The following is a 27,464-nucleotide window of genomic DNA, read 5'->3' on the forward strand; positions in this document are numbered from 1 at the left end:
AAGCTTCACTTCTTGATTTTCTTTGATTCCTGTAATCTTCATCTCAAGGATCATGCTTGGGTATAGGCAGTTTGGGGGCAGCAAAGGACAGGGGAAGCCAGCAGAAAAAGAAGAGTTGGCCGGCACTAAATGTCCAGGCAGACAGGAAGTAAAAGTTTGCAAGATCCACTAGTGAGCCAAGGCACTGATTCCAGATGGAGCAGAGTCAGCCAGGCCCAGAGAGGTCGCTGTCATCGCCTACTTCTCCCCTCGCTTTCATTGCCATGCACCAGTGCAAGATAATGAAGCACATTCTCAGATACAACTTTTTTCCCTTAATCTGCCAATTCCGTAGTATCACTCTTTAATAAGTATTTCTCATCAAATCTGCTTAAAACTGTGTCAATTCATGTCCATTTCTTGTTCTCATATTTATATATATATATATATATATATATATATATATATATATATATATATACTTGGATTGATTGGTAGGTAGATAGATATCCCTCCCTGCCCACCGACCTCCTTCTGGGGAAGGGAAGACCCCAGTCACATGGAAGCAATACAACTTGCATTGGAGAGAAGAGAAGGCTGAGAGTGGCCTCATGGGCGATCCTATGGCAGCTTAAAGAGATCCAGGCTTGTTCAGGCAGCTGCGACCACCAAGCACAAAGGGCATCACTGGTCCTTGTGTCCTCATGGATGCTCCAGCCCAGAAATTCCCAATTTTACTGTCCCCCTCTCTTTTTCTCCACGTGGAACTGTGCTTTGAAATATTTTTGTCTCCCAAATTGCAGTTGTTAAACAATTCATTCCCCATTTTTTTTTTAATGTTTCTTTATTTTTGAGAGAGAAAGAGAGCACAAGCAGGGGAGGGGCAGAGAGAGAGACACACACACAGAATCCGAAGCAGGCTCCAGGCTCTGAGATGTCAGTGCAAAGCCTGACGTGGGGCTTGAACCCACAAACCATGAGATCGTGACCTGAGCTGAAGTCAGACATTTAACCAGCTAAGCCAGCCAGGCACCCCTCCCCGGTTTTTTTGTTTGTTTGTTTGTTTTTTTGTTTTTATTGATCAAAGGGATACATACCTCCCAATAAGAACTTCTGATCAGCTTTGAATAATCAGTTTTATCATACTAAGGTGATGCAATTTCAGTCAAGAGCAAAGAAGACACTATTAGCCTATGTGGCTTTCCACCAATTTCTACAGCATTTGAGAGGCCGAGAATAGCTCTTCGCCCCCACCTCCAACATAACCTCCATATATTCATGGAAGTCCAGGGATCCTAGCCAGAAAAATGTCCCAGTCTTTATCACAACTAAAAGAAAGGGAAAAATTCAAAGACTGCTACAAACAAGTACTGATAGGTGTAGATAATTCTATGGTTAATTCTATGGTTGCCTTACCCAGGGACATGAGGAGAAGATTGGTATTAATTTCTCATCCTACCATTCCTGCCCTCCCCTCCGCACTAGCCTTGCTGATTTTTTCTTGCCTTTATAAAGACCCAACACATAATTCTACAAAATTAAGATGAGAGTTAGAGAGCACAAGCTCCTGAGACTCAGTCTTCGTGAATTCTACATCTAGGGGTCTGAACCTATGTGGTCTGAGCCGAGGAAACCATCCTCAGGATTTCCCCAAACTTGAATGGGAGGTCATTGCTTCTGAAGTCTATCAATGTGGCTGGGGCAGAGAATTCTAAAACATTTATAGAAATAAGTACTAGTCCAAGTGTCCCGGATCTTGGGGCCCAGTGAAAATCTGTCAGGAATATAAATAAGTGAATATACCCTGCATCTTGCCACTTCTTTTTATTTTCTTTTCATTGGATTCTCGGGGTGGGGTGGGGAGGGCTCTGATGGGGAAAGAGGGAGGGGGAGAATGCCCAGGTTAATGCAATGAGAGATCATCAGAATAACAGACCCCTTTTCCATTCCTCAGACTGCAAAATTGACTTGTCATTTGTAATTGACGGGAGCTCAAGCATTGGCAAACGTCGATTCCGAATCCAAAAGCAGTTCCTGGCTGATGTTGCCCAAGCTCTTGACATTGGCCCTGCTGGTCCACTGATGGGCATCGTTCAGTATGGGTAAGTGCTGTGAAACCAAGTGGCGTCGCATACTTAATCTTGTGCCACAAATAATACCAATGCATCCTAGAGCATAAATTCATGTCTTCCCTAATACAAATGTAAGTGAAAGAAACTGAAGCAATTCAGGTGCCATTTAAGAAATCTGATTCTTCCAGAAGGGAAGGACAGGTTAATGAACATTTGGAGGTAAATGGCATTTGCACTTCCGATTGGTAGAGAGGATATTTATCTGGAAGGAGGAGAGCTGGAATCCAGTGTTCGCTCTGCCCACAACAAGCACGTGGCCTCAGGCTAGGCCTTCGCCTCTCTCTTGTCCTCAGTTTTGTCGTCTGTAGATGAGGAAGGTGGACCGTACCATGTGCTCACTCCTGCACACAGACAGGTAAGATGCCCAGAAGATATGGTGTTCTAGGTTGACCTTTCTCTTTTCTCCATATGACCTTAGGCCTCTGCACTGGTACCAGAAGAGCTCACCAGGCAATGGGGAAGAATGGGCGGGGAGGGGAGTGGTCTCTGTCAGTCAGCTGAGCACCAGGTGCCTGTCCCCATTCCGTTCTATTATTTTAGCTGGGGTAGAAATCGAGCATTCATACTGACATCCAATCTCAACCTCTTCTTTGGGATAATAAGCCCATCTTATTTCATTATAATACGAGAAACCTACTTCTCCCTGAAGCAGATATACAGATATTGACAGGTAATAAGCAAACAGTCAGAAGAGCGAACAAGCACAAATCTCAAATAATAGATGGACTTTTGACCAGAAACCATTAAGGGCAGGATAGTTATCTCCCTTTCCACAAAGGACTCTCAGACACAAGATGACCCCTTCTTCCCCGCAGACCCACGGCTTAACCTTAGCAGCGGAAACTAACACAGACCTCTGTGCCTGTAGCTCAGAAGCTTCAGTCACGACTTAATTTCTCTGCACCTAAAAAGTAAAAACATGTGTACCTGACAACAACCAGAGGGTCTCCAGATCCTTTGGAATTCCCCAAGGATCTCCAGGAGCTGTATTTTAATCAAGGCTGTTATCTCAAAGACCTTAGAATATTTATTTTTCAATTGTCAAAAGAAATAATCACAAATCCTTTGTTTTCATAAATTTATAGCATTTGTACTTTTAACATTGAATTCCAATGACACGTTTAGTACTATCTTGTATTCCTCTGAAGAAAAATTAGTAGATGAGCTACCTGGCCCTTGTATATAGTCAGAGTCAAATATATGAAAATAACCAATTGCGTCAAATGTCAACTCTCAAGGGATCTATCTTGAAGACTTTAACTTGAAATAGAAAAATGAGATTTTTTGGTCATTGTTTTGTTTTCGAAATGTCAACCTATTTTCATTCCTACGTTACTTTTTAAAGATAGCAAACGGAGAGCAGGCTTCTCTAGGGAGGAAGTGTAAGCATTTTAGTGCCAGATGTCCCCGGTCAATTTTATTGGGGGGTTCAAAGCTTGGCGCGTCATCTTGCATTAAAAATAGCTGCTTTAAAAGCTGTGTATACCAAGGGTTATAGTATAATATGAAAATAAGGTAATAAATATGTCAGGGGAAAGAAAAATGGGCGGAAGAATAGTGTTGTGTGCCAGTGGGAAGGCGGATGAACGAGCAAATGTAGCAGGGAAGGAAAACCAATTCAATAAAGGCTCTTTCCCCCCAGAAAACTATTTCCCCCCACGTTTTCCTAATGTGATCACCATTTGCAGAAGAAGAGTTACCTCCATGCTTTCCAATTTTGCTTTCTAAAAATGCCTTTGCTATTCATCTTTTTCTGTATCCTGGGTCCTTATTAATTTGGAGCACTTAAGAGAAATTGCATGTTTTCCTTCACTTTATGTACTCATAGAAGCGAATCAATCATCTGCACCTTCCTTCAGCCATAGGGTGGGCTAGAAAGCACAACAAACTGGTGACAGATGTCTTGAATTCTGGCCTGAGCTCTGCTGTGTGACCTTAAGCAGGTGCTTTAACCCCTCCATGTGAGTGCTGCCATCTGTGAAGTCCTGGGGGCGGACGGGATGATTTATTAGGGCGCCACCAGCCCTGATGTCCTGTGATTCAGTGACTGGCTCTGTACTCGGAAGACACCCAATAAATGAAGGTTGGGCTAACAGACTAAACGAGCCGCCTCTCCCTTCCTTCCAGCCTTGGTTCCAGTTAGGTGGCGTGGTCAGTAATGACCTGATGTGTTGCACGGAGGTGATGCATCCTTCATTGGAATGTGGGGAACACAATAAATTGGAGGGCGGTATGAGAAGTGTGTGTGAGGTGGAAGGGAAATCCGTGTGCCCAGCTGAAATTGCTTTTGATTTCAGCCCCCTGGCTTCCTTCCTGAGGGGGCTCCCTTCAATCCTTTCTTTACCAAATGGTCTTAGTGCATCTAGAGGGAGGGAGTGGGGCAGGAAAGGGGAGGAAGCAGAAGTAGAGGCAGATGTGGGGCCTGTGTTTCTGGAAGATGAAAAGCAGGAAGGGCCAGTGTTTGGCTGATTTGGTATCTGATCCTTCTCCTGGAGTCTTGGGTCCTCAGTGGATTCCAGTGCCCACCTTAGGGTCACTGGGATCACATTGCTTTCTCAGGATCACAGAGCCTTGGGGCCATAGAAAGTCCCGCGTGTTATAATGAGGAAATGAGGTTCTACAGGAAGTGCCCAGCCTACCAACAATGAGCACTCCGAGGAGAGGTGTGGGCTGGGAAGAAGCTGGCCAGGCAGGAGTCCCTGAAATCTGGAAACTCTGCTCATACGTGCCAGGCTCGGAAGATTCCTTCCCCGCATTTCCTTAGGAGGGCTGCGTCAGAATTTAGACTTTCACGGCTAGATTTAGACTTTTAAATTTAGAATTTAAGAGACTCATACTATTAACAGGAAACAAAAGGCAAATATGAGATAAAAATACCGGAAGTCGGGGCGCCTGGGTGGCGCAGTCGGTTGAGCGTCCGACTTCAGCCAGGTCACGATCTCGCGGTCCGTGAGTTCGAGCCCCGCGTCGGGCTCTGGGCTGATGGCTCAGAGCCTGGAGCCTGTTTCCGATTCTGTGTCTCCCTCTCTCTCTGCCCCTCCCCCGTTCATGCTCTGTCTCTCTCTGTCCCAAAAATAAATAAAAAAAAACGTTGAAAAAAAAAATTTAAAAAAATAAAATAAAAAAAAAATACCGGAAGTATTAAAAATGATCTGATTGACAGGATGCAGTGCTCATTCCGAATCCTGATTCCCAAGCATCCTACACAAAGATCTTTTGGGTGCAAGAAACAGAAAATCAGTCCAGGTAGCCCAAGGGAAGGGGGTTGATGTCACAGGACTGACAGGTGGTTGGTCCTTCCCTCTTTGCCTCTCTGCGTCTCTCTGTCCCCTCGATTCCCCATTCAGCCGAGCAGCGGGCTCGCGGTCTCTGCTCCTCCTCACCTTCACCTTGCACTTCCTGGGCTTCTGCTCCTGATCCAGACCAGGGGAGGCCTCAACCACTGTGGTACCAGCATGCTCCCACGTCCCCCCTCCCTGCACATGAAGAAGCCTCTAACCCCCAACCGCACCAGCCTTCCGGCAACCACAGAGTTCATTCCCCAATCATCACAGGCCTGCTGTAAGAGAGGCGGTGCTGCCCTCAGAGAGGTTGAGTGACTTGCCCAAGAGCACACAGCTAAATGCATGACCACTGGGGAGAGGGCAGGTATTAAATCTTGGGTTAATCCCTACAATGTCAACCAAAATTGACTTCAAAGCAAAGATTTTGCTCATCTGCCGAGAAAGCTTCTGATGATTGAAGCTTTCCACCAAGCTGAAGACTGAAACGCTGTGCTTGAGCAAAAAGCCTAGGACCAAGCCCTTGTTTTGCAGCTGAGCTCTGATTTAGAAGTGCACAGCCAACAGGCACACGGAAAGGCTAAACGCAAGGACAGCCGGAGCAAGTGGCTAGTAGGTGAACTCGAGCCGGCAGAACGAATGAAACCAACACACTGGTGTTTTCACTGCAGCCTGGATCCGCGTGTGCCTCGTGCCCCCTGACCTTCGACATGATTTTGTTTTAGCCCCCAGTTTCGGTACAAATGGAACAGAATTGCACCTGTGCTTCTGAACTCTGTAATCAACCCTAGGATATCAACATTCGAAAACAGTTACAGAACAAAGCCACATGTTGGCTTTTCTTCATTTCAAAATGAAATAAGACTTTGCTCATTGCTCTGTACCAGTCGTCCAGTGAGGTAGAAAGCGGGCTGCACTTTCTTACCCTTCTTACCTATCAGCCCTGGACTGAAGACCCTCAGTCGTACACTCAGCGGCTCCCCTCCCTCCTTCCCTGCCTCCCCACCCCCCACAAAGAAAGGATGCCCAGAGACTCCCGTGGATCAGCTGAGCCCCCGTGCACGGGACAGTCAGAGTGGAGGGAAGAACCAATGTCAGGCCTGGTGTGGCAGGCAGAACAGTGCCCCCAAACTCGTCCACATCCAAATCCCTGGAACCTATAATTATGTTACCTCACAGGGCAAAAGGGACTTTGCAGATGTGATTAAAGCTAAGGACCCTGAGATGGGGAGATTATCCTGGATTATCCAGTGCCCCAATCTAATCACACGAGGCCTTAAAGCAGAGAATCTTCCCCAGCTGTTATCAGTCAGAGGAACATATGCCTATGGAAAGATGGTCAGAGGTGTGAGTGTTGACTTTGAAGATGGAGGAGAGGGGCCACAACTAAGGAATGCAAGTGGCCTCTAGAAGATAGAAAAGACAAAGAGATGGACCCACCCCACCCCTGCCCCCAAGCCTCCGGAAGGGAACGCAGCCCTGCCAGGGAGACCCGTGTCAGACTTCTGACCTCCAGAACCGTAAGCTACTGAGCGTTTAAGCCCCTAGGTTTATGGCCATTTGTTACAGCGGAAAGAGAAAACGAATATGCCTGGCAAGGAGGACCATTCTGTCACATTCTCTTGAGTCTGCAGCAAAAGAGGAGCGGGCAGGGCTGGAGCATGAGACATGGCTCCAGGGGGCTCAGAGCAAGAAGCTGTGGCCCAGGCCCCGACTGCATGCTAGTGTCACCTAGGGGGCTTCACAGATGCCGCTGCCCAGGTCCCATTCCAGACTGAGTAAGTCAGAATCTGGTAAAAACCCAGAAGCTGATATTTTAGTCTGTAGTTTCAGTCTGTTGTTGAGAGAGTCAGGCACAGCTCGGCCTCCCAGGAGCAGAGTGGCCACGCCGTCCAGAACTCAGATCTCTCCCATGCCCACCCCATTCTCCTCCTCGTGCCCTAGTCTACACTGCCTTTACAGAAACCAATGGGGCCCCCGAGCAGCCTCTCCAAGGGCCTAATGGAACTTGTAAAGACTGCCTCTGCCTTCCTCACAGGACCCTTCTCACAGGATCACAGGTGAGCCTGTGTGCCACACTCCTCAGGGACACAGTCTCAAAGCTGAATGAGCTATGAATAAACTCTACACAAGGAACCCTATGCTTTTTCTATTCCTCACCATTCAGTTCTCCCAGAGGTACAAATAAAACACAGAGTGCACTTGACTTCTACCACTTCCCTTTCAGCGGTCCCCCTTCAGCCCCCACCGCACGTTGGCTGGGTTTATCCCAGGGCCCCCCCTGAGATCATTCTCCCTACATCCCTAGATCCCTAGATCATTCTGCTAGAGAAGCAGATGGCCACCCCCATGCAATTAGAACCACTTGGGGAGCTTTTGAAAATCCCAATTCCCCGACCAAACCTCAGATCGATTAAATCAGAATTTCTGAGTGTGGGACCCAGGCATCATTAATTTTTAGAGCTCCCCAGGTGATTATATTGTGCAACCAGAGAGCTCAGGCACAGATAGTCCCACAGGCTTGTGCTGTCATCTGGTGAATCCTCTCCCAGCTCTGTGCCTACAGAGCTGCCTCCGCTCCGTCCTCCTCCTCCTTTTCTCTGCCTTTCTCATGCTTCCTCTAGACTCCTCAGCTGTTCTCCTCCCTTCCCCTTATCACTGGCAGCGCACTGCTGATTTTCTTGATGGCGTGGCATCCTCTAAGACATTGCTTCTCAACATGGGATCCACAGTATCATCTGGGAGAAAGGCAGAACCTCAGACCTCACTCTAGACCTATAGAATCAGACAGGATCCCCAGGAGATTGGGTGCACGTCTGAGCCCAGGGGGTGCCAGCAAGTGTGTCTGTTGCCAAGACATTCCACGTTGTAGTGCTTCCGAGCCCTGTGATGTGGTCACAGACGAGCCAGCCTGAGAGTCCGTTGGTTCCAGAGTGACTCTCAGATGAGCAGATTGCATGTCTGCTTTTCCCCCACAAGGAAGAGGTACTCAGGTCAATTCTCCACTTTTTGGTGGGTGGATTGAATTTGTTGTCATTAGTGACAAAAAAACACTCATCTAAAGATAAAATTTGATTCTGAGACCCTGCTTCCCATCTCTGATCCTTGGAAGTGTAAGGCCAGTGTCCTTTCAGAAGGGGCTAGTTGTACAAAGTCCCTCAGCAGATTGGCCCAGGCCACCGGGTGGACCATAGCTCTCGGTCCTTTGAGAGGATGGGGGCAAAATAATTTCTGTTCTGAGCCAGGTAATGCGCTAAAGGAACAAGTTTGCCACCCAATCTGTAGCCACCAGCATGTCCTTGGGTGGCCAGGGTCACCCTAGAACATCCTCCTGATTTCACATGGTACATCTCAGTGACTAAGCCCATGAATCATCACATTTTAGCATTAGTAACCTTAAGGTGATGCCTTGTTGGAGGAACCCGTTTTGAAAGGTTCTTGCTATATGATCAGTTAATATGTCTCTACTGGCATAAAAATTCATTTGAGGGGCTCACGCAGTGTGACCGAAAGTATTATGGGGGTAAAGCAGTAGCCTCTGGGACTAGAACTGCATGGACCTTAGGACTGAAAGGGCTTCATTAGTCCTCAGACCCCAGGCCTTCCCAAACTTTCCTAAGGATAGGATTCGCCTGGATCCCTAGTTGAAAACAAACAAACAAATAAAAATTCCCACTTCCAGCCCAGATCAACTGAATTGAGTTTCTGTCAGCAGGAGATCTGGTACCTATGTAGTTTAGCAAGTGCCTCAGGTGAGTTGCACCAGCAGGAAAGCCTGGAAACACTGATATCCATCCCAATTCCCTACCCCCTGGTCCCAAGCCTTCCTAGGAATTGATCACCTGGGGCCATTTCTGACAGGTATTCTTTTTTCTTAAACATGCACAGACTCATCATTTCCTGTCACATAAATTATTCCTTTCCATGCACAAATTCTGGCTCCCTATAATTTCTCGTCATTAGCTTCTTTTCCAAACAGAACAATTTGTTATTTTCTCCTTGAGCTATAAACCTTTTTTTATTTTCTTCTCTTATTTTCAAAGGAAAGCTTTGAAATCGCTGAGGGAAAAAAATTGTTTTCCTTTAATGAGATCTTGTAATAAAATTACTTAGATGGAAATGTAGTGGCATACCTCTTTGAACTTTTTAACTAGTCTGTCTCTGAAAAGTAACCTGGCTCGGATGTCAGGCCACCAGCCCGTATATCCTGAAAAAGGATACATACATCCATGTGTTCTAGTACCAAGAGCTGCTACAGTTTGCAGATTTAAGACTTATCACTCATCCCTCTGATTTAATTACATTTCAATTTAATAAAGATTTATTGAGTGTTTACCATGCACTAAGCTCTATGCCATTTGTAGGAGATGCTAATGTGAAATTCTTCTAAGTGGTTTGATTACATTTGCCTATAAGTCTCTTGATGGATGGCTCAGTTGCTTTGCCCCTAATCATAATTTTAGCATTTGCAGAGTTTCAGAGGTCCTCTGATCCAAACTTTCAATCTGCTAAAAATAAATCAATAAATGTGATAGAGATTGTGTTCTTCAGGACTTCACCATCTAGTAAGGGAGGCAATATTTTTAAAAGAAATAACATTAAATAAAATTAAAAGCATCCATTCACTGGGTATGTGAATAGCTCATCTGTCTGCCTCTGTAGATGGATTCATCCACCTCTATGGTATCATAAAGGAAGAGAAGGATCAGTGTGGAGCCCAGAAGCAGAGTGTTCAACTCCACCGGGGATGATCTGAGAGAGGAAAGGACATTTGAGCTTTCTTCCTTTCATTTATTTATTCCACAATCACCTATTATCACTTGTACGCTAAGCACTAGGGATAGGAAATACCGGGACATAGCGCCTATTCTCAAATAGGTAACAGTCGATCCTCCTGACTTGTGGCTTCCATATTTGACAGCAAACTCTCATGGTACTTTTACAGTCATCTGCAGACTAGCACAGCATAGGGGTGGGATTTGAGTTGCTTGACACACATCCCCAGCCCAGGTCAAACAAGGCAATGTTGTGCCTTGTTTCAGCCGCCATGCTATAAACAAGTCTCCTTGTCACAATCTATCTAGTGCCACAGTCTTCATATTTTTGTGCTTGTCATTGGTTATGTTCACTATTTGAAATGCCCCCCAAATGTGGTGCTGAAAATCCTATCTAGGGTTCAGAGCACAAGAAGGCTGTGATGCACTTACCAAGACACTACAACTGTTTGATAAGTTTCCTTCAGGCATGCGTGACAGTGCGTTGGTCATGAGCTCAAAGTTAATGAACCAATAATTCAGTACTTTCAGAAAAAGAAAGAGGAACGTCGCTGATATGTGTGTGCTTCTGCTCTGGAAAGTTCTAAGGTAATATCTATAATGTCTGATGAAGCTATGAAAAAGATGGAAAAGTAGCTGAACTTATGAATTCATGAAGTGAAGACTGATTTGCAAAAAAAAAAAAAAAAAAAAAAAAAAATGGTGGACAGCATTGTGAGGCTAAAAGCCAAAGAAAATTTATGGTAACATTACTCAGGGTCAGGAAACTGTTAAACCCTTCTCAGCTGTGTTTTATTAGACAGAAATATTGCATGTAATTAATTATTTGTAAGAAACATATATTAAATTAGGTGTCTTCCAACAGAAACGTACATAAAACAAGTTTATATATCGATCTGCTGATGAAAATGTTGTGACCAGAGGCCCACAGGAACCTAAGCGAGTATTTCCCCTAGGAGCAAGGGCTTAGTATTTGCTAATGTGATGCTCGCAGCAACTTTATAGAACGTAACTACTGCAAATAAGGAGACTTGGCTGTATATGTAGAATGGGAAAGAGACAGGTAATCGATTGCTCTGCGAAGTGATGAATATCAAGACAGCTTCCTGAGCAACATTCCAGGGAATGCTGTGGACGTGACTAAGTGACTAGGTTCTACATTTAAATACATTTTTTTCTGGAAAAACTTTCAAAAGAAAATTTTATGTTTTTGCTTTTTAAGTTATGTGTGTATGAGCAATACTTTATGATTAGCTATGATTTCTACACGATCATCTCACATATGCAGGAAATCCTGCAGAGGGAGAAAATCTAGCCCACAAATCAGTTTCAAATGTAATTAAAATTTGGTGAGTTTAAAATTGTACAACTATGGAAGTGTAAGTTGTGTTATGTTTGGTAGACAATTTACATACTTACCATTGGCAATATCCATTTTGCAATTTTTAATTTTATAGCCCATAATATTTTGTTTTGGTTCAACTCGTATTTTATTTTTTAGGCCTTGAGAAAGTTCCTAGTCCTTGGTAACCAAGGGAAGATCAAGACTGGGGACTCTGAAGCCTATGCAGCTCAAGGGTCCTGTGAAGAAAAAGAACACAAAATTACAAATACAAAATTAGGCCCCTTGGAAGAAGTATTATTAGCTCCCAGGTTAATTTGCCTCTGATCAGCATGTATAGCCTATTGAATAAAAGGTCCTCTGCAGAGAGGTGCCTGGGTGGCTCAGTCAGTTAAACATCGAGTTCTTGATCTCAGCTCAGGTCTTGATCTTGGAGTCATGAGTTCAAGCCCCACATTGGCTTCCACACTGGGTGTGAAGCCTGCTTAAAAAAAAAAAAAAAAAAAAAAAAGGTCCTCTTCAGAGGCCACCCTGGGTATAGGAAGACCAGGTAGGAAATTCTAGCAGTTCAAGAAAGGAAAGATCAAAGTACAAACATGGGGATGGAAAGGAAGGGAGAGATAACAAGAGATATTTATGAGGTTGGTCTGATAGGAAATGTCATTTGATGAAGGAGGTGTCAGAACATGTCCAGCATGTTTTCTGCTGAGATGACAATGAGTCAGAAGAGGGAACACAGAAGGGGATATGAGTGGTTGGATGGAGCAGATTTAGAAGATAAATGACTTCAGTTTTGGAAATATCAAACCTGAGGTGGCTGTGGACCACCCCCAGGCACCACACAGTGCATTCTGGACAGAGATGGATGGAAGTCATTTTATGTCTATCTGGGGCTCAAGACAGAGCATCCACCAGTGTGCACCAGACAGCTGTTGGCATGTGAATGGTCTCTGAACCCCTGGTGACTGAAGTTGATGAGCTCTCCCAGGGAAGTGCATAAATGAGGAGGGAGACATGAGGGAGATACACTCTGGGCAACACCATCATTTAGAGGTAGAGATGCACAGAAAAAGAGGAAATGTTTGTTTCTTCATACTGTTCATTGAGAACCTGCAGGGATTACATACTGTGTATGGTGTTGAGTTAGAGGAGAGCAGAGTCAGGTATGGAGGTTGTCAGCACCGGGCAGGGTGACAGGGAGCTAGAGGTAGAGGGTGAGCACAATTTGGGTTTTCCAGATGAGGGAGTTAATGAGCAAAGTCACAAAGCTCAAAAACCAGGAAACAGTGAGCAGCTCTTTCCAACTAGGATATAGGTTATCCTGGGACAAAGACAGAGAGCATGATATGAACATTGTACGTTGGCATTAAATTATAGATGGGCTTTTGAAAGCCAAAATATGAAGTTTAACCATGGGAGCTTCTGATGATTTTTGAGCAGAGGAATTTTACTCTCAGAGCTGAACATGAGGAAGAGGTTTTTAGAAGATGTGCATACAATTGGCTTTGCACAGACCAAATAGAGACTCTTATAATAGAAGCAGCAAGAAGCAGGGTGCCTGAACTCAGAGGGTCACTGCAGACATATGGAGGAGGGATGAAAGCAAGTGATGGTGTATAGAGGAACTTGAAGGGTTTTACTGATTGGACTCACAGGCCCTATGATGAGCAAATAGCGATGGGAGTCCAGGTTTTGAGTCTTGATGGCCAGGGGGCAAGTTCAGCATTCACTGATTGATCTGCAAAGCATATAAGCCCCAAAACCCTTGAGCCAGGAGGGAGAGAGAAATCTAACCATGGAAACCACAGAGCTCCTTCTCTGTGTGATGCCTCCTCCCCGTCCCGCACAGGGCTTGTGTTACTGCAGCCCATTCGTGAGGACCCACACCATACTTAGGTTGAGAGTAAGGTCGGGCTCAGCTAAAACGCCCACATTTCCCCATTCTGCAGTTTGCTTTGTTGTTGTTTGTTCTTGTTGAATCCTAAACTAGAACTTGGTTTTCATCTGGTGGCATTTCTCTGGTTGGGTTTGGCCCCAACACTCACATCACTGAGCTGCTTTTAAACCTCCCTCATCTTCCCTGAATGGAGCCTGTCCTGCCTCTCACCGAGACCAGCATGCCTTCTGGGCACTTTGCTTTGGTTTGGTCTGAGAACCAGCCCATGTCCCTCACGTTTACTAATAAAATGGAGGACAGAGGGTCACACTGCCAGTCTCCAAGAGTTCTCCTCCAACATAGATCACCTTGAGATACCTAGAAAAGTGGGAATCATGGGCAGAGTAGGGGAGGGAAGCAGGGAGAGAGACAGAAGATGTCTCCTCTCAGTCCTAGGGAACTGGCTTCCTGGTGACCACACTGCCAGGTCTCCTAGAGGACTTGCTAAGAATCCACTGTAAGTCCCCTTGGAATTCCCACCTAAACCGCCTAAAGCTGCTTCTCTTGGGACCTACTCCAGGTGCTTGTGGAAAGGCTGCTTTTTAAAGTCTTCTCCTGGAATGTCTGGGTGGCTCGGTTAGTTAGACCTCTGACTCTGGGGTTCAGCTCAGGTCATGATCTCACAGTTTCGTGAATTTGAGCCCTGCGTAGGGCTCCACACTATTAGTGCTTGGGATTCTCTGCCCCCCTCTCTTTCTGCCCCTTCCCCACTTGCACTGGCCCTCTCTCTCAAAATAAATAAATAAACAGAAAAAAGTCTTCTCCCTCCCCGTGAAGGCTTAGTAAACTGCAGGCATGACCTGTTACATGATTTGCTGGGCCCTGTTTTAAAAACTAAGGATTTCAAGATGGCAGCATCAGAGCACTGAACCGAGCACTGGCTTTTCTGGAGTGGGGGGCCCACGTGACCTTAGAGGTCACACTCACATGCAGCCGCACCAATGGCTCTGTGTCAGTGCATCGTGAGATGTGCTCATACTGTGCTTCCCCACTTCATCGCAGCTGTGGGTGCAAACACCCACCCGATAGATCCCCCCCTCCCCAACCTGGTCATAAAACATATCCACACCCTCTGCTCAGCTGCTCCCATGCCTGTACGCCCAGCTTACCCACAGAGACTCGTCTCTAGAGAAGGATTCTCCTTCCCTTTCTCCATTTAATTCACTCCACCTCCTCTCCAGCTGACCTTTTGGTTAATAGATTAAACTTTTGGGTAAGATTTGAATATTCTCACCCAGTCACAGGCACCACAAAATGAAAAAATAAAGGGATGTCCTCTCCTGGACAACACTGTTAAGGCGCAATTCCAGTGGAGGGGTGACCCAGGCAGTGGCTGCCAGCTGGGATTATCTCCCTGGAGAGGAGGGTCTGAGGCAACCTGGGGACACCTACACATTTGCAGAATCCCACTTGACTATCATCCTGGTTTTTTTAGAAATCCGAATGTCACAATCTTTGCTTTTACCTAGATGAGGAAGTTGAAGCCGAGAGAAGTTAAACAACTTTCCAAGGTCACACAGCTAGGAAATAGCACACTCAAAACTAGAACCCTGAGTCCTAAAACAGACCACTTTTCTCTACACACACTGAAGAGGACCCCAGTCCCCCCATCTCATTGTTCCTTCTGTCCACAGTGGGGCATTTTATGAAACCCAGCTCAAGGCTTTGAAGCGGCTTCCATTCTATTCATATATAAAAGAATAGACTCTGATTTCTGCTTTCCTCCAAAGGATTTTAGAGTTGGATTTTAGAGTTGATTTCTGATTTGTTTTCAACTGAATACTTAGATCAATCACATTACAGTAACGTAATCATGGAGTACAACTTAAAACTTCAGAAGACACCCTATATCCTTGATGGGATTAGAGTGGTGTCTTAATAAAACCATATACCTTTTTCAGCATATAACATGTTCTCTTTCCAGCTAATTTTTATTTCTTGTTCTCACTCTCCAGAGACAACCCTTCTGCCCAGTTTAACCTCAGAACTCACATGAATTCCCGGGATCTGAGAACTGCCATAGAGAAAATCACCCAGAGAGGAGGGCTTTCCAATGCAGGTATGTGACCGAATTCAGATCATTCTAGCTTGCTTCCACGGTTCTCCCTCTGTGTGATTGTCTTCTAACATCCTATATAGGAGGAGGAAAAATAATAATAATAATCCATCAAGAAATGACACACATATACAAATGAATTATATCTTTTCTAAGGTATCATCATGGATTCAGGGGTAAGAATCATCACCACACATATGCTGAAGAGTTCCAGCATGCCTGGTTCCTCAGGTTGGCAGCTTTCTTCAGGACAAGCAGGACTGCTATTGTAACTGTTTCCTAATTGACTGACAAGCCATAAACTATTTAACATTAAATGTTATAACCAATTCCACTCAGAAAGCTCCACAGTGCCCCTTGGGAATCTTCCTCCAATGAGCTCCCCTGTTCTAGTGTTGACTCTGGAAACAGAGACAGGTTCCTTGTTTCAAGCTGAGTCTCCTGAGATGTCTGCACCTTGGTGGTTAGGGGTGGGGTGGGGGGGTTACCAGAAGTCCAAGTCTAGCCCTCAATGTGTCCAGAAACCATTTTGCCAGTTCACCAGGAGCTATCCAGGCATTGGGGAACCCTTTCACACTAACCAAACTCAAAAGTTGCCAGTAAGCCTAGGCCAGCATATCAATTCATAAATGGTAGTCTGGCTTTGGGGGCACTGGGAGGGCTGTCTACTTCTCAGGGAACCTCTTTGTATCATTGAAACCCAAAGAAATGGAGAAGTGAGCCACAGTTGCTTGGCATGGAGCACACAGAGAATAGAACTGACTCTGAAGGAACATCTTTGAAGTTACTATAAGTCTGATTATTTTGTTCTCTGCTTCATTGTACATCTCTGTGGACCGGTATGTTAGTATCTGGCAAATGAAAAGCCCTTGATCTTCGAAAAATGCTAAATAAACATTAGCCAAGTCACTGCTATCTGGGACCCCAAATCAGTATTACCACATTGCAAATGTAATAGACTTAATTTCTTTTTTAAAAAAAGTTTATTTATTTATTTTGAGAGAGAGACAGCATGTGAGCAGGGGAGGAGCAGAGAGAAAGGGAGAGAGAGAGAATCCCAAGCAGCCTCTGCCCTGCCAGAGCAGAGCCCGATATGGGGCTCGAACCCATGAGCTATGAGATCATGACCTGAGCCAAAGTCGAGTCAGATGTTTAACTGACTGAGCCACCCAGGTGCCCCGATAGAGTTTATTTCTGATTTGATTTCAATTGAATACTTATATCAGTCATACTTCAGTAATGTATCATGAAGCAAAACTTTAAAACTTCCGAAGACACCCTATGTTCTTGATGGGATTAGAGTGGTGTCTTAATAAAATCATATACCTTTTTCAGCAGATAACATGTTCTATCCCTGCCCTGTACTGATCAGAGTTTGGGTTCAGAGAACAGGACCCATTTCAACTGGTTCAAGCAGAAAGGGGTTTATTCCTAGGTATTAAATGGTTTTGAAGATAATCAAAAGGACTGCAGAAATGAACTCTAGGTTGAACTTTGAGAGATGTTTTCTAAAGTCTTCCTGCAAAACTTGGACCTCCAAGGAGCTGCTGCCTCTTCCAAGATCAGGAAATCACATTCTCAATTCTGCCAATAGAGTCTCTTCAGGAACCTGATTTAGCCAGGAAGCCACCACAGTCAGGAAGTTCCTGCTACGGTGGTCAGCCCCCCAACCAGGCCTTGCCTGCTCCATTCACATGCACAGAAAGAATGTTCTGCACCCTGCCACCTCAATGGCAACAAAGCTAGACAGCAGACATAAGTTCCTCTGGCACCACCCAAGAAGTCAAGTACCCTACAGATGCTCATAAGCAGAAAGAACAGAGTCCAAAATACAGTCTCTGCCTCTCTTCACTCTTCTAAATTTCATATATGCACATCGATTCATGAAACTAGAACAAATCCAGGGCTGTAGTTGCAAGGGAGTCTCAACAACGTAGTTTTCAGATTTCCAGCCTCTGCTTCCAAGATGTGCTAGAAGGTGGATGCAATGTGGGTTGAGCAGTAATGGACTATGGCCTCCAAATTTAAGATTGAGTGAGGCCAGGGGTGTGCTCTGTTTACAGGCATCTAACATTAAGCCAGAGGGGACTGCCAGGTGCCTTGGGCCTTGAGGGACATGTCCCTTGGCTGTGAAGGCAGTTCTCAGCAGCCAGGTTTTCCCTCAGCAACTGTGCTCCCTGCAGCCAGATCACATGGGTTTTCCAAGACTTTTCTCCAGCAACTGAATGTGTGATCATTTGATCCTTCTTTTGACAGGTTAAGATTAACCCGTGGAGCCAGGATATTGGCCAAAACCAAAAAGCATTGAGTGAAATAACGTTAATCCTAAAGTCTTAAGATGGTTCTTAACTTTTATTTAGATTGAAGACCCCTTTGAGCATATCCTGAAAGCTACTCCTCTACCCAAATAAATACTTTTATACACAAAATGTTGTGTATAATTTCAGGGAATTTGTGGATACACATGCCCATTGCCCCCAGGGGTCCACAGAGCCCGGGTTAAGAGCACCACCTTACTGTATGCAGCTATGCTAACTCTAGGGTGACCTGGTCATCCCAATCTTCCCAGGAACATATGGGGCTTTCAGCGCTTAAACTGGGAAAGTCCCAGCAAACTGGGACAATTGTCACCCTGCTTGACTGAAAAATCCCTGAGGTCCTATGTGGTGTGAAACATGTGCTTTGGAAAGGCAGGCTGGGAGGCTCCATTACATCTTACAACTGTGGCTTTCAGCTGAAATGGAAATCCAGGCCCAGAGGCCCAGAGTGACCTACCTGGGCCCACACAGCCAGTAGGCAGCACAGCCAGGGCTAGAACACAGTCCCTCAGTTCTTAGCAGGTGCAGTGCTTCCCTCGCCAGCCAGACCTGTGCCCCTAACTGGACAAAAGACACCACTCAACCTCGAATGTAGCCTTCCACACCCAGCAGCCCCTAGAGCACCAGGCTGGCTGACCCCCAGTGACAGGAGGTGGAGAAAAGGCTCCTGTCGCTCCAGGTCAACCCCTCCCACCCCATGCTCCCAGAAAGAGCATAGTGTGGTTCCAGCATGCAGGCAAAGAGGGGACCCTTTTATTCCCATGAAAGTCTTTCTCATCTGTTTGCTGGTCCCTAACACTTTTTTTTTTTTTTTAAATAAAAGACAATTAGAAGTTAAAGGCTTAAAGTGAAATGGGGGAGGGAAATGGTTAGTGGTCGTGGTTTTACAACATTGTGAATGTACTTAATACCACTGAATTGTACACCTCAAAATAGTTAATGTGGTTTTAAAAAAAAAAAGTTGGTGGGGGTGGGGGGAACCAACAAACAAAAGAAGAGAATGAATGGGTTTTTCTGGCTCTCTTTACACCACTAGGATCTTGCCTGCATTTCTAAGCACTCCAAGCATGAAGTTTCTTTTTCTTCCAGGCCGGGCCATCTCCTTTGTGACCAAGAACTTCTTTTCCAAAGCTAATGGGAACAGAGGCAGTGCTCCCAATGTGGCCGTGGTGATTGTGGATGGCTGGCCCACCGACAAGGTGGAGGAGGCTTCGAGGTTTGCAAGGGAGTCAGGAATCAATATTTTCTTCATCACCATCGAAGGTGCCACTGAAAATGAGAAGCAGTATGTGGTGGAGCCCAACTTCTCTCATAAGGTACGTAACTGCCCAAGGGACCCACCCACCGTCAGGATCTGCTGCACTTTGCAAAGCTGTAACTGCCATCAAGGCTGTTCTCCTACTTTCAAAGAAGGATTGAGCTCTCTTCTAGGTAGGGGAGCCTCTAGTGAGGGGCTAGTAAGTCTGGAAGCCAGACTTACCCTCTCAGAGCAAGACCCCACACCCACCTGGTGAACTGAGGCCAACAACAGCCCCTCGGGAGAAGCAGTGTCCCCAAGTCTCCAATAGAGGCTTCCCCAGGCTCTTTCCATGGCCACAGAGGACCTCCACCAGGCCACCTGGTGAGGCCTCATGTGAGCACACACACAGCCACATGTCCACTTGCTCACACACATGTGCATGCACACATACACACACACTGCAGATTAACCAACCCGATAAACAAGAAAAGAAAGGCATTGAATCAGGTCAGGCAGATCAGGTTTCCAAACTCTGCTCATGGTTTCTGTGGAGATGGCTGACAGCAGACAGGAGCAGGATAGACGGGGAGCCAGGCCTCTGCGCCCACTCCCCTGGAGAAGCTCACCTTTTGTATGTTTTACACAGTGGGACTCCACATAAACCTGCCTCCAAGGAAAAGGCCCCAGCTTGAAACGGAAAAGAAAGGAGGGAGGAATACGTTGTACTGGTTTGTCTTTGACGCCCTTCTAGCTTTGATGGTCTGTGTCTCCAGATCTCACAGGGCTCAACCTCCTGCACCAATCTGCTGACCACTTCATCGTCCTTGAAATTCTCATCTCCCTTGACTTCCAGGACACAGCGTGGCTCTTATCTCCTTTGCTCTCTCTACCCTTTCCTGTCTTGCACCCGACTTGCCCGGACTCAGTGCTTGGCCCTCTCCTTCCCTCTCACTGGGCTTTCTCCCCACAGAGTCCTCCCAGGCCACATCTGCCACCTTCACTCACAAGTCACAAGCAACAATACCCTCATCTATCCCCAACCCCGGTCTCTCCTGAGCTCTGTTTCCATCTGTTTCCAGCCAATTGACTTCCCTCCACCTGATGTCATGAAGAGCTTTGAATCTTGCATGTAAAAAGCTTGAGTGCCATCTTTCCCACCAAATTTATTCCTCCTCTGGACTTCACATGAATGGCCCCACAGCTGTCCCAGAGGCCTCGATAACTCCCAATGCCACCTCCCTGGGTCATGCTAGCACTCTGCATCTGGTCTGTCTCCCCGCTTATGGCTCCCCAGTCTAGTTTAGATTCCACAATGAAGCCCAACTCCTGTTTATGGAGAGTTCTTCCAGTCCAGAGGGGTCCTTGCTCCAAACCCTTCATTGTCCCCCACACTCTTGAGGCCTTCTGGAGTGTGGTCCCGACCCATCTCCTGCCCACACCAAGCACCACTGCCCTCTCCCTCCATGACCTCAGCCAGTGCCTGGTGGGTCTCCCTCCTTTCCCTCCACTGGCTAGAACTCAGCTCAACCTGGACACTCATCTCAAATACCACCTAGTTCATGGAAAGTTTTATAAACCCCTTTTAGGTTTTTGCAAACCAATTAAAAACATTTCCTAGGATATTTTAAAGTCATTTCTTGTTTTAAAATAAATTGGTAATCTTACTGCTTCATCTGTAGTCACCAGGTCTGTGACTCTCTCTGTGACCCCCGGACAGACAGCGGCAAGGAGGAAACACTTCACTTTAGGAACACAAGCCTGGTCCCTTCCAGGAGCACACCAGTCAGGTTGCTCAATGTTTACTTGTAGCTACCTTAAATTTTTTCTGGAACACGCTTGGGCACAAGTCAATAAATACTCATTTGTCTGGAGGCAGGGTCATCTGGAGGACAGAATTTGGGTTTTGCAGGCAGAGAGACTTGTGTTCCCGTCTTAGGGACTCAGGGATGTCCCTTCACAGGCGGCCCCCAGTTTGTTCCTTCACGAAGAGGGGTTATATCCTCCTTTTAGGATGAGGGCAGGGGGTTATGAGAGAATCTCTCCAAGAACTTCTAGCATGACTCCTTACATATGTATGGGACCCCTTGTTGCTGGGTGCAAGGCTGCTCTGGAAACATTTCTTCATCTATTTCTCACGCATCTTGTTTTCCCCATCAGAACAAAAACTTTCTTTAATCCTCTCATATGTTGGTGCCCACCAGTGCCAATCTTATGGCCGGCTGCCAGTACAAATGAACTGAGGGGCCCAGGGAGGCACAGGTACAAAGCTGAAATGAGTGATTCACCTCTCTCTAAGGATTTGCTTAAGTGATAGCTCTCCCCTAAAGCGGAGAGCCAGCTGAGGGAGTAAGACTGAGTCCAGAGATAACTTGAGGGATCTTTGCCCCAATGAGCACCTGACTGGGGGAACCGTGGTGCAGAAAGAGCATTAGGAAGAAGAGTGCAGAAAACAAGAGTCTGTTTGCTTCTTTCTTCGCCTGCCTTGCTGGTCGGGGTAGTGACAACAGCCTGGAGAATGTGACACCTGACGTGGCGAGTGTCCCTTCCCTCTGTCTTCCAGGCTGTGTGCAGAACAAATGGCTTCTACTCGCTCAATGTGCAGAGCTGGTTCAGCCTCCACAAGACAGTGCAAGCCCTGGTGAAGCGGGTCTGTGACACCGACAGACTGGCCTGTAGCAAGACCTGCTTGAACTCGGCCGACATTGGCTTCGTCATCGACGGCTCCAGCAGCGTGGGGACAGGCAACTTCCGCACGGTTCTCCAGTTTGTGGCCAACCTCAGCAAAGAGTTTGAGATTTCGGACATAGACACGCGAATCGGGGCTGTGCAGTACACCTACGAGCAGCGGCTGGAATTTGGATTTGACGATTACAACACCAAGTCTGACATCCTCAATGCCATCAAGAGGGTGGGATACTGGAGTGGTGGGACCAGCACGGGGGCCGCCATCAACTATGCCCTGGAACAGCTCTTCAAGAAGTCCAAACCCAACAAGAGGAAGTTAATGATCCTCATCACTGATGGGAGATCCTATGATGACGTCCGAATACCGGCCATGGTTGCCCATCACAAGGGTAAGCTGGTCTTGCTGACCAGTCCAGTGAGGGACAAGGAGGGGCTGTCTTTTTATTTTGTTTTATTTTATTTATTTATTTTAAATACGTTTTATTTATGTAAATATTTTATTTATATTTGTATTTTTATATATTTATATGCATTTATAAATGTTATTTATTTATATTTATATATTTATACATTATTTTTATTTATTTATTTATTTATTTATTTATTTATTTATATTTGAGAGAGAGAGAGCGCGCGCGCAAGCAGGGGAGGAGCAGAGGGAGAGGGGAACAGAGGATCCAAAGTAGGCTCTCTGCCGTCAGCACAGCACAGCTGTGGCTGTTTGCATGGCTCAAACTCATGAACCATGAGATCATAACCTGAGCAGAAATCAAGAGTCAGTAGCTTAACCAACTGAGCCACCAGGCACCCCGGGGCTGTCTTTTTATGCACTGGTTTTGTCCACCATTTAATAAAATGCCCAAAACCATGGGGAATGTATTTGAGGTGTTGGTAAGCACTACAGGCCTCTATGAGCAGCAAAGAAGGAACAAGGTGGGGAGTACCACGATGGTTTACAAAGTGTCATGGCAAACCCAAGGCCTGCAGATGACTGGGAACATTAACCCTCTCCTTTGCGCCCAACACTCTGAGGCATTACACATGAAGTTGTAATGCATTAAAAAGGAATTTGACTCATTATTTTAGTCTCTATTGAAGGCCACCAAATTGTGTTAGAAATTTGAAGAAAACTAGTGTTTTAAAAGAAAAGTACTATTTTTTGTAAGTAGCTGCTAGCCAGATGTTGGGGGTTTTGAGGAAACCTCAGAGAAATTTTCATCCAAAATACTTAAAGAGATATTTCTGAATAAAAATTTGTAAGAGGGCAACAGAAAGTTTAAAACTATGAAAAATGAGGGGCACCTGGGTGGTTCAGCTGGTTAAACGTTTGCCTCTTGATTTCAGCTCAAGTCATGCTCTGATGGTTTGTGAGTTTGAGCCCCACATTGGGCTGTGCACTGACAGTGCGGAGCCTGCTTGGGATTCTCTCTTCCCCGCCCTCTCAGCCCGTCCCCTGTTCACTTTCTCTCTCTTTCTCTCTCGCTCTCGCTCTTTCTCAAAAAATAAACTAAAAAAATTAAAACTATGAAAATTGAGCTGTTTGGAAAATCAGTCCCATTAAATGCCTTTTTCACAGAATCAAGTTTAATCACCATTTTGAAAAGTACCACAAAATATCACAAAAATACAAACAACTGGCAAAAACCCAAGTGCTAGTAATAATAGGAAGGATAACCAAAGTAAACTGAGTTGTCTGTGAACACCAAAGACTGGACAGATACATACTAGGGTAGAAGACTCACTCAGGGCCAGGGTTGTCCCCTTCTTCTGAGCCTGCATTTGATTTCCGTTAGTTTGCAGGATATTCAGTATTCTTTAAAGCTGCTTTAATCCTTCCCTAAACAAGGAGGGGGAAAAATAAACAAGCCTTCATGAACCAGCAGCTCTGCCTTCTGGGAACCAAAGTAACCAGACACCAGGTTCAGGCAGAGTCTTCCCAGTGATTTGCCCTTGTAGAGCCTACGGGGGGTATTCAACAGCAAAATGGTAGACGGCCTGCATGTCAGCCAGCAGTCACAGCCTCCCTCGGGCTCATGTCAGCGGAGTGAAGATAAACAGCTGAGACGCAGCCTTCTCAAAGTTCCAAAGTGAGTGGGCAGAGCCAGATGGGCCAGCTTTTGTCTGAAAGCCCAGGGCTCTCCTGCTATCTCCAAACATCTGTCTCCAGTTCATGTTTAGCTCCACTCTTACTCATTTTCCTCAATGGACATCCTTTGGGCCTCACCCAGAGGATATTCTCGGCCTCCTCATTAGAAGAAGTGAAGACTGAGAGAGACGTTCTGGGAAACTTTACAATAGAAGCAAATTATGTGGAGGCAATGAGCATTGTGTCCCCAGGAGTGTCCAAGCCAAGGCTGGCTGACCATTGGTCAGAATTGCCAGTAGAAGGTTCTCTACAAGGGTGGACTCAAGGATCTGAAAAGCTAAATTTCTAATACTGTTTGTGTTGCCTTTATTGGGGGGCAGCCTTTCAATCTTTGTGCAAAACGAGGGCTTAGCCGATCTGAGCCACGTTGTGCAGCAAATCTGTTCCCACTGCCACTTGGCAGCATTCTTAAGCCTAATGCTAGTGTTTGTAGACAACAACAGAGACAATATCCAGAGAAAAGACACTGGAGAGGTAAGAAAAGGGACTGGCAGCTTAAATGCAGCTTATCGAGCCACAGTTGAAAAGCAGCTTAGGCCACAGCCATGTGAGGTGTGGATGACTCTCCAATCAGCACAACAGGGCACTTGGAAGATGGTGACATGGGCTGCCATGGGTGGCTGGGTAGGAGAGCCACACCCAGGCTCTCCCCTCTGCTTCATGGCCAAGTAGCTGACCCCACTCTGCCAGCCTGCAGGTGGCATGGGAACAGGCTTTTGCAGAGTAACCTCAAGCTCCCGCTGACCAGCTGCCCCCAACCCCAATCAGGAACCATCCAGCAGCGAGTCTTCCAGTTTTCCCACTGAGGACAGATGCCTAGTCTCGGAGTCTGTCCTCTCCTCCCTAGGGACTCTTTTTCCTCACTGCAGTCCAGAACCTTTAACCCCCCGGCACCCTTCCCCATTTGCATCTAGGCACACCGAGATCCCTCCCTAAAAAATAAAACCAAACTCTTTGATACCATGTTCTGCTCCACTTCCCACCTACCTCCTTCTCTTTGCAGCCAAACTTTTGAAAAGGATCAGTTCTATGTGTTGTGTCCACATCTTCTGTTCTTTTTCACTCTCACCTCACAGCAATTCATCTGGGGTTTTTGGCATCTACTTACTTCCCTGAAACTGCTCTCACCACTCTACCTATGTCTTGTTTTCTAAATCCAATGTGCATTTTTGTTTGTTTGTTTTAATCCCACATGACCTCCCTGCAGCATCCAATACTGTTGGGCACTTCCTTGTCTTGAAAGTCTTTCTTCATACCAGTGATGGAGCAGACGCTGGGTCACCGTCTCTCCGGGTCCTTGTGCAAGGGCTCCTGCCCTGGGAATGACATTGCATTGTATGGCTTGTAAAGTCACCTTCAAGCCTAAAGTAATTCAGTTCCACGGTTTTCGTTAAGATCTCAAACTGACTTTTGATGCATTTAAGACTGAGGGGAGCCTGGCTGGCTCAGTCAGTGGAGCAAGTTGACAACTCTTGACCACAGGGTTGTGAGTTCAAGCCCCACGTTGGGTATGGAGATGATTTAAAAACAAATACAATCTTTGAAAAAATCAATCAATCAATCAATCAGATTTTGTTTGGCTCTACACACAGGTAGAGCAGGCATGTACTGTGTGATGTCATCTACACGGCACCAAGTTTTACTTGTCCCAAAATACCCTCTACTGCCCTTGGACATGAACATCTTACTTATTTATTCCATTTTGTCTGGGTTTTTTCCTCCCAAAGATTCTAAACTCCTATGAGATGGCAGCTCTATCAATTTTGTTACTGTTGGTACATAGCAGGTGGTTATGCTTTGAGGAACACTTCTGATTTTGAATTTGTTTGCATTCAAACACAATAGCCAACAGAGCAACAGTAAGGCAAGGATTCATCAGCAGTACCTTTTCTTGGGCACTTTTGCTTCATCTAAACTTTGTCCCCACAGGAGTGATCACCTACGCAATAGGTGTCGCATGGGCTGCGCAGGACGAGCTGGAAGTCATTGCCACTCACCCCGCCAAGGACCATTCCTTCTTTGTCGACGAGTTTGACAACCTGTACAAATTTGTCCCCAAGGTCATCCAGAACATTTGTACAGAGTTCAACTCACAGCCTCGAAACTGAATTCAGAGCAGGTGAAGCACTGACGGATGCTGCTTTCCCGACTGGCTCTGGGACAACCCCAATGCATTATGGGGCAGTAAGGCGTGTAGGGCTTGGACAATGGATGTGCTGTGATTGTTTTCTGCCTGTGTGGTTTTTCATACTTTGAAACTTGGAGTGAGAAAGATGATCAGAAACTTATAGAATGAGGCAAAATGATACATCATTTTGAGGGTGCTGGGGATTTACATTTGGTGATTATTTTCAAAATAAATGTTCAGAATCGAGTGCAGAACTTAAGACAGGCTTCACTAGAGCTTTTGTGAGATTTTTTCCATTTTTATTTCTAATTACAATTCTGTAACCCTCAACAAATTTCATTTTTATCATAACAATAGAGGAGTAGCTTCATTAAATGTTTTAAAGGATTACATGCAATCATTCTGACCATATCATGGCTAATGTTCACAGGGTTTATGGCAGAACCACCCTCCGCTCTTCTCGTTTCTCAGAGCACCTGCTATGCACCCACCCCTGGCCCATGGTAACAATACAACCATGGGGGTGCAGAGAAAGTGTGGCAGCAGCATAGCCACTCCTGATTTACCTCCCTCCTCTCTATTATCTGAGTCACTGTGTACCTGCATCCTATAGCGTTAGGAGTTGAGGAACGGCCCTGGAGGACCACGGTGATCTGGCCTAACAGCAGTGCGTGAGGCTGCTCTTGGCCTGAGCTGCACCTTAGACTCTCTTAGAGACTAAAATGCTGGCTCCATTCCAATAGCTATGGAATCTGGGTCTCGGGGGGTGGAGCCTGAACACCAGCATTGTTTGAAGAGCTCTCTGGCAATACTGCTATGCTGCCATTGATTGAGAACCATGAGCTGCCTCTGAGGGGTCAGTGTTATAGGTGTTTCCTGGGAGAGCCCCTGTTTGGGCCTGTTGCCTTGTGTCCTATTCAGTTTTACCATTTGCACTGCATTTGTCGTTAACCAGATATGATCATTAATAGTTGCATTCAGATAAGCCAGGATGGGGTTTGGTTGAGCTCCACTTTCTACTTCCAGCTCCTGCCAAGGACTCATCTGTTAGGATATGAAATCTGTGTGTAATGGGTGAGTGTTCCAAAGAATCCTTAATAAAGATGACTTACCTGACAAATTGTGTTTCGTGAAAATGTGTGTTGAAGGCTGCTACCATGAATGGCGTCAAAAAGATTATACCTGTGTCAACACTTGGGACAAAATATTTAACATAAACAGTTTGAAGATATCTATTTAGCAGAATTTGTATCAAGCTTACCAAATTTCTCGGTACCTGGAGAGACAGTATATTGTCAACTAAAAACATTGAAGTCTACAGGGAGGAATCAAGTCATTAATTGTCAGCAATTTCAAATTCTTTAACCCTAAATTTTACTTCAAAAGCGATTACAAACAGATTTGTTCAAAAACCTCCAAATACAAAAACATTTTCAAAAAGGAAAT

The 27,464-nt window shown here is 45.7% G+C and overlaps 1 protein-coding gene across 1 annotated transcript in view; it reads left to right on the forward strand.

The window, feature by feature from the left end:
- VIT (vitrin) overlaps positions 1 to 27,138 on the forward strand; it is a 106,203-nt gene extending 79,065 nt beyond the window's left edge. Inside the window, exons 11-15 of the mRNA XM_086700361.1 lie at positions 1,934 to 2,081; positions 15,401 to 15,504; positions 18,909 to 19,135; positions 21,620 to 22,133; positions 25,820 to 27,138. Of these exons, the coding sequence (XP_086556487.1) occupies positions 1,934 to 2,081; positions 15,401 to 15,504; positions 18,909 to 19,135; positions 21,620 to 22,133; positions 25,820 to 25,998 (1,172 nt within the window). The 3' untranslated portion in view covers positions 25,999 to 27,138. The remainder of the gene's footprint in view (positions 1 to 1,933; positions 2,082 to 15,400; positions 15,505 to 18,908; positions 19,136 to 21,619; positions 22,134 to 25,819) is intronic.
- Positions 27,139 to 27,464: the final 326 nt, after the last annotated feature.

This window comes from Puma concolor, chromosome A3 (genome assembly GCF_028749965.1).
Source record: "Puma concolor isolate L17-30 chromosome A3, mPumCon1.1.hap2, whole genome shotgun sequence".
NCBI classification, from domain to species: domain Eukaryota; kingdom Metazoa; phylum Chordata; class Mammalia; order Carnivora; family Felidae; genus Puma; species Puma concolor.